Below are 14,464 nucleotides of genomic sequence, written 5' to 3' on the forward strand. Positions count from 1 at the left end.
TTTTACCATAGATGATATGAGTATTGAGTAGTACCATACGAAATATAAGCACCAAACCTTTAAGAGCACCTCACTATTCTCCCCCTGAAACCTACTGAAATTTGTGATAACTTCAGCCACTTCACACCCGTCGTTTCCTTTCGTTTCTCTCCTCTCACTTTTATTCCTCATTCGTCGCTCGTTTCGTCCACGTGTTTTTGCACCTCAGTGTCCAGTCAGCTTTGGCTAAAAAAACATAGAACGTTTTCTCTGGTGTAATTTAATGGTAAACTACTCCAGTTGGCACTCTGTCAATCTCGACTTTGGAATAAGATATTAATATTTCGTAATTTTTTTTTCAATTTTAGGTTTCTACATCAACCAAGTTTGCATCAGTATTTGTGTCTTCAGAAGGATTAGATAATATTTATGGTGATTACCCTTAAAATAATAAAACCTAAACCAATATAAGGACTAAACCAATATAGTGGCGCTGGAGGTATGTAAGAGAGGGAGTGAATTATACGATATAGTGTAGCTTATATATAAACCTGTTGTTACGTAATAAAAAAATAAATAAACGTCTTCTACAATTACAAAAAAAAATACTCTTGTAATTTGTAAGACATATTTATCTAATAACTCCATTAAGTGTCATTTAATTTATCTACCTGTACAAATATTAATAACATTAATTTGGTCGTATGATAACATTTTGATAAATTAAAAATGAAATAGTCGGAAATTTCCTCAAGCAGAGAATTAAGTTGTGTACAGTATGTATCTTACATCACAACAACTGTCAATATCAACAGAACAGCACAGAACAGGACAGGACAAGACAGAACAGAACAGAACAGAACAGAACATTTAACAACTACAAGTATTCCCGAGTTCCTCATAAACATACTGTATATTCAATTCGAAGTACAAAGATGACTTGCCACCAAAACAAAATTATTCAGAGAGTAACAGATGTAAAAGATTAAAATAAATGAATCGTAGAGAGATTTAATGTTCCTTGCGAAATTAACTTTTGAAATATGTCTCTCTTGGAGTTTTACGATATATTGTAGTATTATGCAAAAGAGGAAAAAATGCGCGAGAAAGCAGATTAATTCCATGACTAAGACTGCCAACACAAAAGAACTAGTGCTACAATACTCTTTACTCTCTCAGTAAAGATGAACTCTCGCCACAAAATTTTCCCTTTGATATTACACTATATATTGGTCATAAAGAAAATGCCTAAATACACCAACAAGATTCTGGGTTAGTGAACTGAGAGGTAGGTGGTGGGGGTTACTTGGGAACTGGTCTTGCCTGAGGCGGACTCGAGTCATCGCAACACACTTAGGCACCCACACTCAAGACTTTGTTGCCTCTCACATTTCTGCTTCAGCATCCATACTGACAACATCAAGTTCTCTCAATAAAATGATTATAAGAGATTTTTCCTTGTTTGAATTATAAGTAACTTTTTAGTTCATACTATAATTAAAACAGTAGTCACAAAGGTACGGACATTTCATATGGACGTTCGTCTCGACATACACCGAAAACAATGAGTTAATTTCTTCTAACTTCTAACGTACTAAGCGCGCGTGGAAAATATCTACGTTTTTTATACAAGTTCTTTAACAGGTGGAATACATCTGATTATTAAAACACCACAAATCTCACATCACTTACGGTACACACTGCTCCGCCTCAGACGATTCGAACGAACTCGGTCCCGTTATTCAGCATGGCGGAGCGTGAATTTATCCATCCCACATTACTTTCCACGGGTTTAACACTCGTTCATCTATATTCCCACAATCCAAGCACACCCCATTGTCTCATACAGGATAATGAATGAATAATTTATCGCTATACTAACTCAAAACTTTTCCATTAATATAAGAAGTTTCGACAAAATAATGCGCGGCAACTGACTTCCTGGCGTGTTGGTAGTGTTGTCCAGGAGTCCGGTGTTCTTGCATCCTGTATCGCCACACAGTAACTTTTAGCGGCCATACAGCGTGTGTAACAACCACAGTGAAAAGTTTTATATACAGTGTGGTGTTAGTGAAGTGTAGCGTGTTGTAGTGAGCGGTGAGGAGAGGATAAAGTACAGACGTGTATGTGAGGGGCGGCGGCCGTCACAGAGAAGAGGGTGGAGGGAAGGTCGTTCACCGGGGTACAAGAGACAAATCCACAGTATATACCCAGATATGGCAAAGTCCCAAATTTACACCATGTCCTAAATAAGTGTCCCTGATATAGGTTTGCACCGCTGACATAGATAATGCTTTGTGATATCATCCTGAACTCCTAACGGGGTCATTATAGTGCATTCGTATATATATATATATATATATATATATATATATATATATATATATATATATATATATATATATATATATATATATATATATATATATCATGCAGATCCACAATGAAAAGATAAGATAAAGCTAAGGTGCTCCGTTGTTTCTCTTTTCCCGTGTGTTTTTATAGTATATATATATATATATATATATATATATATATATATATATATATATATATATATATATATATATATATATATATACCATCATATAAGACGCTATAATTCTTCCCAAAGGCAAATAACGATACGTGTTATAAGACCTCGACGGCGATGTTATGGGTGGTATTTCCGGGTTGTCCCATCGATGTCATATACCCAAGTGATGAAGTGTTATATCATCCAGGGAGTGCTGTTCATGGTATATCATCCAGGGAGTGCTGTTCATGGTATATCATCCAGGGAGTGCTGTTCATGGTATATATCCAGGGAGTGCTGTTCATGGTATATTATCCAGGGAGTGCTGTTCATGGTATATTATCCAGGGAGTGCTGTTCATGGTATAATATCCAAGGAGTGCTGTTCATGGTATATTATCCAGGGAGTGCTGTTCATGGTATATTATCCAGGGAGTGCTGTTCATGGTATATTATCCAGGGAGTGCTGTTCATGGTATATATCCAGGGAGTGCTGTTCATGGTATATTATCCAGGGAGTGCTGTTCATGGTATATTATCCAGGGAGTGCTGTTCATGGTATCCAGGGAGTGCTGGTATATTATCCGGGGAGTGCTGTTCATGGTATATTATCCAGGGAGTGCTGTTCATGGTATATTATCCAGGGAGTGCTGTTCATGGTATATTATCCAGGGAGTGCTGTTCATGGTATATTATCCAGGGAGTGCTGTTCATGGTATATCATCCAGGGAGTGCTGTTCATGGTATATTATCCAGGGAGTGCTGTTCATGGTATATTATCCAGGGAGTGCTGTTCATGGTATATTATCCGGGGAGTGCTGCTGGTAATCGGGGGGTTAATCTTCAGTTAATCCAAGGGGGCTAATCTTTACGTGATATAATCTTGATCAAATTACGCCAAGTAAAACGTTCACTTACTGTATGTGTCATAAGTGGACATTTTACTTGCTGTTCGTATTTCTTTGTTATACAGTAGAAGGCATCCGATTCAGGCCTTCTGGGTTTCCGAGTACAGCACCGCGTGACTAACATGATGGTGTGACTAACATGATGGCGTGACTAACATGATGACTAACATGATGGTGACTAACATGATGTGCGTGACTAACTAACATGATGGTGTGACTAACATTATGGTATGACTAACATGATGGTATGACTAACATGATGGTATGACTAACATGATGGTGTGACTAACATGATGGTGTGACTAACATGATGGTATGACTAACATGATAGCGTAATACGTGGCAGAATATGCTCATCGGTGATTGGTCAAATTGGAACTTCAAAATAGTAGCCGACTTGCCTAATCTAACTACTGTGCGAGGATTGATACCCAAGTATTAATATATTCTAATCCTTATGATAATAATACCACTTTGATATCATTTAAATTCGAATAATACCAGTGCTAATTCCAGTCCTAATAATGTCAGGTTTATTTAATACTAATTCTAATAATACCACTTGCTAATAAATCTTCTATAAATACACTCAGTCCCAACCTAACACTACAAGTTCTATACGAGTCCAAATCTCACTGGGCGTTAATTCAGTACTGGGGCCCATGTGACCTCTTATGTACCACTTCAACCGGGGGCCTATATGACCTCCTATCTTACCTACCACCTCAACCTAGCTAATATCTGTTACACGACTCACTGTTTGTCTAGGGAGAGGGAAACTGTCTTCCCTCTAGGCTAAAATGTGAAGGATTCGAATTTAGATGTGATTCGAAAATAGTGTGAGATATGTGTTGTTAACTTGACTCACTCGGCCTCAAGTGTGAAAGAACCCTAAGAGTCACACCTCACATTAACTGAGTATGTCGGTGAAAGGATGGAAAGGCTGGTTGTGCTGCGGCTTATGGTGGTGGTAGGTAATGGTGGTAGTGGTCTCGAGTGAAGCACAAGCAACTCGACCCCACCGTTTTAAGAGGTGGTGGTACCAATTCGTGCTGTTGCCTCCTGCCACCTCCACTAAATACCTGGCCTGCTCATTATTTAACTGGTTTAACAACGTCGAGATACATTATATACTGATGGGGTAGGGTAGGGGGGGTGGGGTGGGGTAAAGAGAGGTGGGGTAAAAAGAGGTGGGGTAAGGAGAGGTGGGGTAGGGGGGGTGGGGTGGGGTAAGGAGAGAGACGTCTGGATGGTGAGTGTGCTTGTTTTGGGTCGTGACTGTGGATGGAAGTACAGATGATGATGCGGCCTATGTACACATTTGTTGACCCCTTTTGATTACGATTGCAAATACTCCCTTCCTTCCTTCCTCCCTCCCTCCCTCCTTTCTTCCTTCCTTCCTTCCTTCCTTCCTTCCTTCCCTCCCTCCCTCCCTCCCGCCCTGTCTACGTTCCTCCTCCTATCTACCTCCCTTTAACCTCCTTCCTTCCCTCCCCAGTACAACGAATTTTGCCCATTAAATAACATATCTAAACTTCTTAAGCATAAAGACTAAACATTTTCATAATAATATCTTAATCCCTTGAGCACAATGGAAACCCCTGAAGACAGTGAATTAACCCAATAACACTTAACCCCTTGGCAACAATACCAACAACCCCTTATGTATAATGAACTGACCTACTGCATGTCTTAACCCCATGAGTACAATGACCTAACCCCCCCTTTCAATATACTGACCAATCCCCCATCGAGTCAAGAGGACGATGCACTCGTGGTGGTGAAGTCGTCGTATTCAAAAGGTTCAGAAAGTAGAATTGCAAAGTAGCACCGTTCTGCCTTGTCACCGTATCAGTCACAGTGAACGCTCTCCTGAACCACGATGATGGCAGAAGATGGTAGAGTCTTGATAACTATAATGCGGAGGTTAAGAAATGTAAAAATAGGTTAGAATCTTTAGCTTGCATCCCTGGTGTTTACATTTCAGGAGCGAATAAGTTACCTTGGTATTTATGGGTTTATTAAGATTAACAGGGGGGGGGGGGTTATGAATCGGTGAAGATTAGGTTAGGTCCTTACAAGAGCGTTTCTTTTTATCTTGTTCCAGTCATAAATTATAAATTTTGAGGGAAAAAAATCGAAACTCATGTACGGTGAAAGTATGGTAACTCACTATCACATACGTAGGCTAACGTATGTTTACTTTATTGTTTATCGCAAATACGGACCCATTGTTTGTTTCTCCACGGGGAAGCGGAAAATAATAGGTAAATGTGTGAGTTAAGCAACAGCAGAAGGCAGTAAAGTGGGCCATTTATGTGGGCACCAGACGCTGGGAACTCAATGATTATCAAGTATGACCTGCTTGAAATCACTGGCGGCGCGGGCGTCAACCTTTGACCCGTTTTCTGTGGTGGAGAGAAGGGGATACTGTGCCCGTCACCTACTGTGTTTTCTTACTGTTACACGAAATAACACGCTTAAAAAACAGTAAATGTCAGTGTTCAGTGACAACAGCTCCAGTGTTTTTTATCAAGTCCTGATAATGATAAATATCCCGACCTTTACATTATTAAAGTCTACAATCACAGCTAATACTTTTCTAATACTGTAATATGAATTAAATTTATCATAAAAACCTCAGCCATCCAGAACTTTGTGTTAAGCAATATTTCTAGAGCAAGATGATACTGTATATTATTCATAAAATATATTACACATACGAACGACTTATTCATCCTGTAGGACTTATTAGCTTTACAGGTAATTGATAATATCTAAGCAATTGTGTAACTCGTGGGTGTTAGTGCAGGGCAGCTGGGAAGAAATGCTGCTCAGCTGGTGGTCAAACGATGAACTTGCCAAACACTGCACAGCTACGACCAGCCATGTTTGCTAAGACTCGTGAATATGGAAAAGGAGGAAAGAACTATACAGGAGGAAGTGGAGCAGAAACAAAAATGGAGGAGCTGGTGGGTCGAGTGAGAGCGAGAGTGGAGAGAGCAGGACTGAGGAGGGCAGGCTGGCGGGTCTGGGTGACGGCTCTGGCTATCTACTGCGGCCTGGCGCTCCTGCTGGACCCCGACCCCATCACTACCGGCGAAGATGATAACATCACTCTCTTGGAGTGGGTCACTGAGGTAAGTATCCTATAATTCAATGCTAGTTTTTCATCTCCAACACGAGCGATCTTTCTTAAGCATAATAATACCCAAGAATATTTTACCTAAACTGCTGTAATTCCTTTAAGATAAATAAAAAGAGACATATTTTGACGCTTTAATCTTTCATTTTATTCGAACTTGTGAGGTGTTTTAGAGCGAACACTATGAGCATGTTACGCGTCACTATCACAGGCAACAGTATGGTGACTATTTAAACACATACCAGTCATCACCAGCTGTCTAGGCCACCTACCCAGCAACACTCATGATAACTGAAAACGTTTCGACATTATTACTGAAACAATGAAATTTACACATTCGTCTACCTTACATCTTTTACTTGACCTCAGTTTTTCCTCCCATTAATATGCCATTAGTTTTATTAAGTACCTTCTACATATCAGTTTCCTGTCAAAATCACAAAAGTAAATTAGAATACACGAGTGGCCTTCACACTTGACCTGGCTCAGCAGTTATCATCATCACATGCACGAGGAGGAAAAAACCATTGGACTGTAAGAGAATTATTTTCAGTCCCTGTACTGGAAGCATGTCGCAGGCATCATAAAAACCAACAGCTTCCTCATTATTTCCGTTTCATCTATGTGGAAAGGACGAGGGAGGCGGGGCGTCATACAAGGGGATTACGTTCCCACTCGGTTCACCTTGATCAAGAAAGACTTCCATCAGGGGCTATGGTCTGGGGGTCCCTCCCATCAGGGTTTAAGAGGCCCCCCCCCCCCCACCACCACCAGGAGTTATGGTTTAAGGCTTCCTCCCACCTGGTACTGTGTTGAGGAATTTTCCCGAATAAAGATAAACCTCCTCCTGGTTTACCTTGATCTCAACTTTCCCATCAGATAAATGACTCAACAGTTAAGACACCACACAAGACGCTTTTACTCCTCAAAACTGAACTAAAGATCCAAGATAACACCGTCGGCTCGTGCGTCGGCTGGAGTAATGCCAGTCTTAACCCAACCTTCACATAAACCATCTTTAGGTATCACAATGCAGTAGTAACCCGCCCAAGTTACGTGGTGCCACACTCTCGGTATAAAGGTACTCGGGGAAAGGAATTCGTCTTGTAACATATAATTCTGTCTCAACGGAGGAACAACATTGAACTATTAAACTCAACTTGGGGATTTTTTTCAGCGACTCATTCTAGGTGAAACAATACGATGGGATGAGACAGAGTTGATTTTATTTCGAAAGGTACTGCATTTAAAAAGCCAGTGTAGCTGTATATATCCACTTAAAAGCCAAGAAATATATATATCAGGAGTGGGACTAAAAATATACTGAAAGATGGATACTGATAATATGGTACGAAGAAACATATAGACAAAATACTACATATAAGATAATTAAATACAGCATTATAAGACCTACAAATACTGAAAGGAATTACCTATATGGAAGGTCTGTATGTGCTTGGTAATTTATACAGTTACGCAAAGTTACCTCAACGAGTTTATACAGTATATGCATTGTATATACCCAGTGTACCGGTATATAAATCAAAGATATATAAATTCGGTTATTAAGTACTCGTTCCAGGATATAGAATTAGGTAGTTAGAGACACACAAGTTAATCTCAACATATTAACTTTTATTAACATTGATTATTAACACCCTTGAACATTTCCTCAGACATTACAACAGTTAAATGTCTATCACCAAACATCCTGGTAGGACAGAAACCAAACCTAACCTAACCTAACCTAACCTAACCTAACCTAACCTAACCTAACCTAACCAGACGGAGAGACTAATCAAAAACAAAAATAAACGAAAAATACAAATAAACGAAAAATACAAATATACAAAATTACAAAGAAATAATCACGTGAAAGGGATGAGGTTAAAAAAATAAATGCCTCAGACACCCAATAGCCAGAGGGGTTAATGATTTGCGTGGCACTGTCTGTGAGAGTAATTGGAAAATATTACCACAAGAACAGTAGTTAAGTTGCTCTAATTGCCGGTCATGCTAGAGGGGGCGCTATATCACCGGTAAGAGTAGAGAGGAAGTCGGTAATTAAATTATTAAATATAAAAAAAAACGGCCCTAAGGATTGTTAAATGAAAGGAAGAATTGATAAAGAAAATGATAAAAGACGAGACGTGACATGAGTTTGACCCCATTTGAACCCCCCAAAAAAAAAAAAAAATAATAATAATAATAATAATAAATGAGGTTTGAGAAGAAAGTAGTACAGAATATTACTTCAGCTACATTGTATAATAATTTTTTTACACTCTTATATATTTCGTAACTTTGGTTTGTTCCGCGTACACAATAGAGGTATTTCTTTGTATGTCTTCCCAAATTGGCCCGGGGAACGGAGGGGATAACGAGTCAATTTTCCGTTTCATAACAAAAGAACAAAAGAACAACCTGCTTACTTAACCTAACCCAACCTAGTTAATATCATGACACGTAACCAGTCAGTAACCTGGAGTGGATACTTACACAGTACACGGATAAAAACTCACCGGACAGGTTAGGTACTACAATGTTAACTAGGTCAGGTTTGCTTTATCGGGTGAGTTTTTGTCCGTGCATCGTATATACAGTACACCCACGAGGTTCCTGACTAATTATGTTTAATATAGTACAGGTTATCAACATCACCTAACATATAAGTAATAAATTTTAATTCTTTACTTCGTCAAGTTCCTTTATAAAAATTTGTCCTCATATTCCTGAATTATCGATTTTTTTATATCTATTCTCCTTCAATTATCGGATCTTCCTTATACACAAGCTACGTAATTCTTCCATCCTTAATTGTATCAAAGTCCCTCAATCATCAATTATTCCTTCCTGCTTCTCCTCCTCCTCTCAAGTCACTAGGTTACGTTAGCTACACTTCTCTATCAACTCTCTGTTTACTTCACCCACACACCCACAACGCCCATCACACCCACTTCCCAAAACCTCAAGTATCTCTATATTTCTAATTTATTCTTTATTTTAAATTATTATATTTATTTTATTTTATATTTTTTCGTACTGTTAATAAACGTTGGTCACAAAATATCGATAATTTTAGTTAAATTTTTTGGGGATTCAACCACAGACTAATTTAGGTGAGGTGAGGTGAAGTTTGGTTAGGTTAGGTTAGGTGTAGTTGGCCATACTGGTGGAAATCTCAATAGTAATTATATCAACCACTCCACAGGCTCTTTAATCTTATCAAAACCACAACAAAGACATGCCATACACAAGCTTATCAGATTATATACCCACAATAAATAAATGACATCGTTCAGTAATGATTTATAAAACTTTAATTTAATAAACTACTCACCATTACTGCCATATGTTTCATCCCTCGGTACTTTCCCTCCAGGCAGTAATTGTGGGGGAGTGTAGTAGTTAAGTACCCAACCACGTCGTTTAAAATCTGTAATGAGGACAATTATCAGTAATTGGTTACAGGTGGTCCATTATCGACTGCCCTCTTAACAATAATTACAATCTTGCTTTTATACTCTTAAATGTCTCAGTACTTCAGTTGAGGCGAGTGAAAATAATAATGACAAATAATATTCTAAAGACGTGTTTTTTTGTATGTGTTTTATGAGATAAAGGTAAATAAACAGATAAATAAATATGAATAAATATGGAAAAATTTACAAAAACACTGACTTATGATTATATTAACATTTTTGACTTCAGTAATCATGTGTGTGGACTTCTTCATCAGATAACGACAGTGTTTGGATGGGAACACTTGTTACTTCTGATTATATGCCAAAATGTTTACTATACAGCCATTGTAAAGTGTCCATCATCTGGCGCCATCCATCACTGCCCCGACCAGCCGCACGCACTCACACACATTCATATTTCCTTCACAGTAAAAACACTGAGTGTATAATTATAATAATAATAATAATAATAATAATAATAATAATAATAATAATAATAATAATAATAATAATAATAATAATAATGATGATAATGATAATGATAATGATAATGATAATGATAATGATAATGATAATAATAATAATAATAATAATAATAATAATAATAATAATAATAATAATAATAATAATAATAATGATATTATTATTATTATTATTATTATTATTATCATAAAAATAATAATAATAATAATATTCATAATAATAATAATAATAATAATAATAATATTAATAACAAAATAATAACAAATATCACTTGTTTTAAGAAATACACCAAGTCCTAACGGGTATAACAATACATCATTGACCAAGAATAAAACCCGGCTTTATGCTTCTTACCATTCTCCAGTCCTAGATAAACCAGTCTTAAACCTATGACGTCACAGCGTGGAATATCATCGATTACAAAACACGGAGGAAGAGGAGGAGGAGGAGGAGGAGGAGGAAGAGGAGGAGGAGGAGGAAGAGGAGGAGGAGGAGGAAGAGGAGAAGGAAGAGGAGAAGAATGACTTGATACAAAGGAAGGCGGCGATCATCGGTTGAGAGAGGAATTATTATGTACTTGCAAAAGTGGTCATACTTCTTGTATATGCCCCCCCCTCCTCCCCCACACAACCATCACCACAACAACCATCATTACCACTACCACCATCACCCCTCCCCAACCCCTCACCTCCACCACCAAACCATCTACCAACCCTTAACCACCACCATGGGTAAGACGCCCTCGACCTGCAGAAACATTCTCCTACTGAGGATTATAATGAGTCCTGCAACACTATCTTCCCCCCTTACCTGCCTCCTCCCTCCTTCTCCTTCCCTCCTTCTTCCTTCTCCCTCCTCACTTATTACTGTTTCTTTACGTCTTATCTTTATCCTATCTATAGTTTTATATCTTCATTCCTTTATGTCTTTACTCACTCTCTCTATCTTTAGTGTTGTCTGTCATTATTTAAACACACACACACACAAACTTGACTGGAAGGCCCATGTAAATAACACAGTCAAGACAGCCTCGTATCGTCTCTACATGCTACGACGACTTAGGTCACTTGGGACACCCACGCCAGAGCTGAGGACCATCTACAACGCCTTTATTCTCCCCAAACTAACGTATGCGTCACCAGCCTGGTCGTCTTCTCTCAACTCCACCCTACAACGTCAGCTAGAGAAGGTACAGAAAAGGGCCTGCAGAATCATGCTCGGCGCAGAATACTCCGGCTACACCAATGCTCTCTCCACCCTGGAAATGCCATCCCCCATTTTTTTATCCTCCTCTTTTTTCCTCCTTCATTTGACACATCTTCCTCCTCTACTTGACACATTTCCATACTTCCTCTACTTATAAATAACTCTCTCTCTCTCTCTCTAGGTTCATCCACATCCTCTCATCCACTCATCATCAGCTGCTCAGTCCTCCTCCACTTCCCTTCTCTTCCTCTTCCTCCACCCGACCCATCTTCAGGTGACACTTCCTCTCACTTGCCCTCCACCTGTCACTTTCTCACATCATCTCTCTCCACCTGTCACTTTCTCCCATCCCTCCCCAAATTCTCTGTTCTTCCTACACACTCAAGTTTATCATTACTTCCTCTATTTCCTTCTCATTCCACTGTATTTATATTTCTTTCTTCAGTTCTTCCTGCTTCTGTACACACACACACACACACACACACACACACACACACACACACACACACATACATGAAGACTTAGGTCACTTGGGACACCCACGCCAGAGCTGAGGACCATCTACAACGCCTTTATTCTCCCAAAACTAACGTATGCATCACCAGCCTGGTCGTCTCAACTCACCCAACAACGTCAGCTAGAGAAGGTACAGAAAAGGGCCTGCAGAATCATGCTCGGCGCAGAATACCCGGCTACACCAACGCTCTCCACTTGCCATCCTCAGTGACCTCCACCACCAAGCACTGGCAGGTTTGGCCGTGGACTGCACCACCTCGCCATCGCCACTCCTGCAGCCCCCACCCAACTTGAGCAGTCCGCCACTACAAAAAATTCAGCCCATAAGAGCCCGCACCGATAGATATAAGAACAGCACCATCCCATCTATCGTTAAAATAATAAACAACTCCTGATTTATGTACTGCACAGCCCTGTAAATGATTCAATGCATATTATATCATTATGTCTAAATTAAATGTAAGTCTGTATATTTTCAGCCACCGGCTGCAACTCTATTAATAAACCGTTTATTATTATTATTATTACACACACACACACACACACACACACACACACACACACACACACACACACACACACACGTACGTTCCAAAAACAGAATCGTGCCAACGCTGTCTATCACCCAGAGTTAACTTTAGCAAGACGTGTTGTTTACGTATTATACCATGAAGGACTCCTCGAGGAATTCCACCATTCACTCACTCCTCCTCCACTCCTTCCCTTCTGTTCCTGTATTCCTCTCTCCTTCACCGTTTACATTTAAGGTGGTGATAGTTTGTTCCCAGGGCATCCGTGTTTCATCTACATTTAAAGTTGGGGAAATGAAGTCGATCGAATGCAGTGGTGGAACCGATGCCTCCTTTCATTTATTCATTAATTATTGAGATTTTAGATTCCATGATATTTTGTCAAGCTTTAATGATAAATTTTCTTTTAGACAGCACTAACAAAATTATAAATTATTTGTTTGCAATATATTATAGTCAATTAGTTTATCTATCAACAAAACTTATCTCTAGTTAAAAAAAAAGCAAATGTAAATTGTTTGACGTTTTCGAGATCACATAAACAAGGTCACTTGGCAATACTGAACCAATATTGTATCAGTAATGGTTGAACTGGGTATACAATATGGCGGTTATGAGTAAATATAGAGTAACTATAAAGTGTATAGACAACATCTCTTAACACCATCATTACACGTTGAAAGAATGTAATATTTACTTTGATTATTGTGAAGTTGATGATAAAAATTTGTTGTTCTCTACTGCAGAATATATTTTCTTGACAACGGCCCTTCTTCTTCTGAGCCCCAGGAATATTCAGTATTCTCTGACAACAATATAAATCTTCATTATATCAGTACCAGTGATATATTTCTTCTCTCTTTCTGCGTCAGCATCTGTGTTATGAGGGTGAGTTTACCAAGACACATCAGTAGTGTACTCACCATCATAGTTTACACGGTAGTTGGTGATGTAAAAGCAGGGAGTTGAAAGCATCATTGTATCATTATATTCTCTTCTTCATCGACATAATCAGCGTAAAAGTAGGTGGCGGAGGTCAGCTAGCCTGTGGTGTAAGGACGTCTTAACCTGAGGCACCGGCACCACGGCTGGCCGATTACCTCGTAAACGCTGACTGTGATTATGAATAATCCAAAGCAGTACATGGAAGACTTTCACTATATCCATCCAGCCTCATCACCTTCCTGCGTTCCATTGCATTTATTTGCATGACAGTACCCGCTTGATTACCAGGTAGAGGCCGGAGTCGAACCCCTAGCAAGTAATGGATCTTTACGAGTAAATGATGCCACGTAGGGGTCAACTAGAAACACGGGAATCATGCATACAACAAAATACTACTGAAACCATTAGGTCAAGCTAGCGCGGTGACCCCTGCCCTTGTTCTGTACACACCTCTCACCACCAGCTACCACCCGTGTTGGAAGCCTCACCAAGCATTAGCAGTTTCATCAACATAACGTGGAGGGAATTAAGATATTTTACCTGCTCCTGGATATTGATACGTATAGGCATAACGTGTATCCTGATCAGCACATACCTCCTCTCACCCCCAACACACCACGACTACCAAGACGTGTTAAACAACCTGACAAAACCCCCATAATCCTCCTAACTGACTCACAATAACACCATAAACCTGTGTGTGTCGATATATGGCATCCTCCCTGCATGCAATATTTACCTGCTTTTTTTTTTTTTACCAAGTTTCTTGTTGAC

The 14,464-nt window shown here is 39.2% G+C and overlaps 1 protein-coding gene across 5 annotated transcripts in view; it reads left to right on the forward strand.

The window, feature by feature from the left end:
* The first annotated feature begins 1,918 nt into the window (after positions 1-1,918).
* Positions 1,919-14,464, forward strand: part of LOC121864237 (carbohydrate sulfotransferase 11-like) — a 35,640-nt gene continuing 23,094 nt past the window's right edge. The window contains exons 1-2 of one of the 5 annotated variants that reach the window (XM_042363283.1): positions 1,919-2,003; positions 6,157-6,541. In XM_042363283.1, coding sequence (XP_042219217.1) covers positions 6,254-6,541 — 288 coding nt within the window. In that variant the 5' untranslated portion in view covers positions 1,919-2,003; positions 6,157-6,253. Of the gene's footprint in view, positions 2,077-6,146; positions 6,542-14,464 lie in introns of all 5 variants that reach the window. The other 4 variants (XM_042363288.1, XM_042363287.1, XM_042363286.1 and 1 more) reach the window with 4 other exon arrangements.

The sequence above is a fragment of the Homarus americanus genome, unplaced genomic scaffold (genome assembly GCF_018991925.1).
Source record: "Homarus americanus isolate GMGI-L3 unplaced genomic scaffold, GMGI_Hamer_2.0 scaffold26351, whole genome shotgun sequence".
Taxonomy (NCBI): domain Eukaryota; kingdom Metazoa; phylum Arthropoda; class Malacostraca; order Decapoda; family Nephropidae; genus Homarus; species Homarus americanus.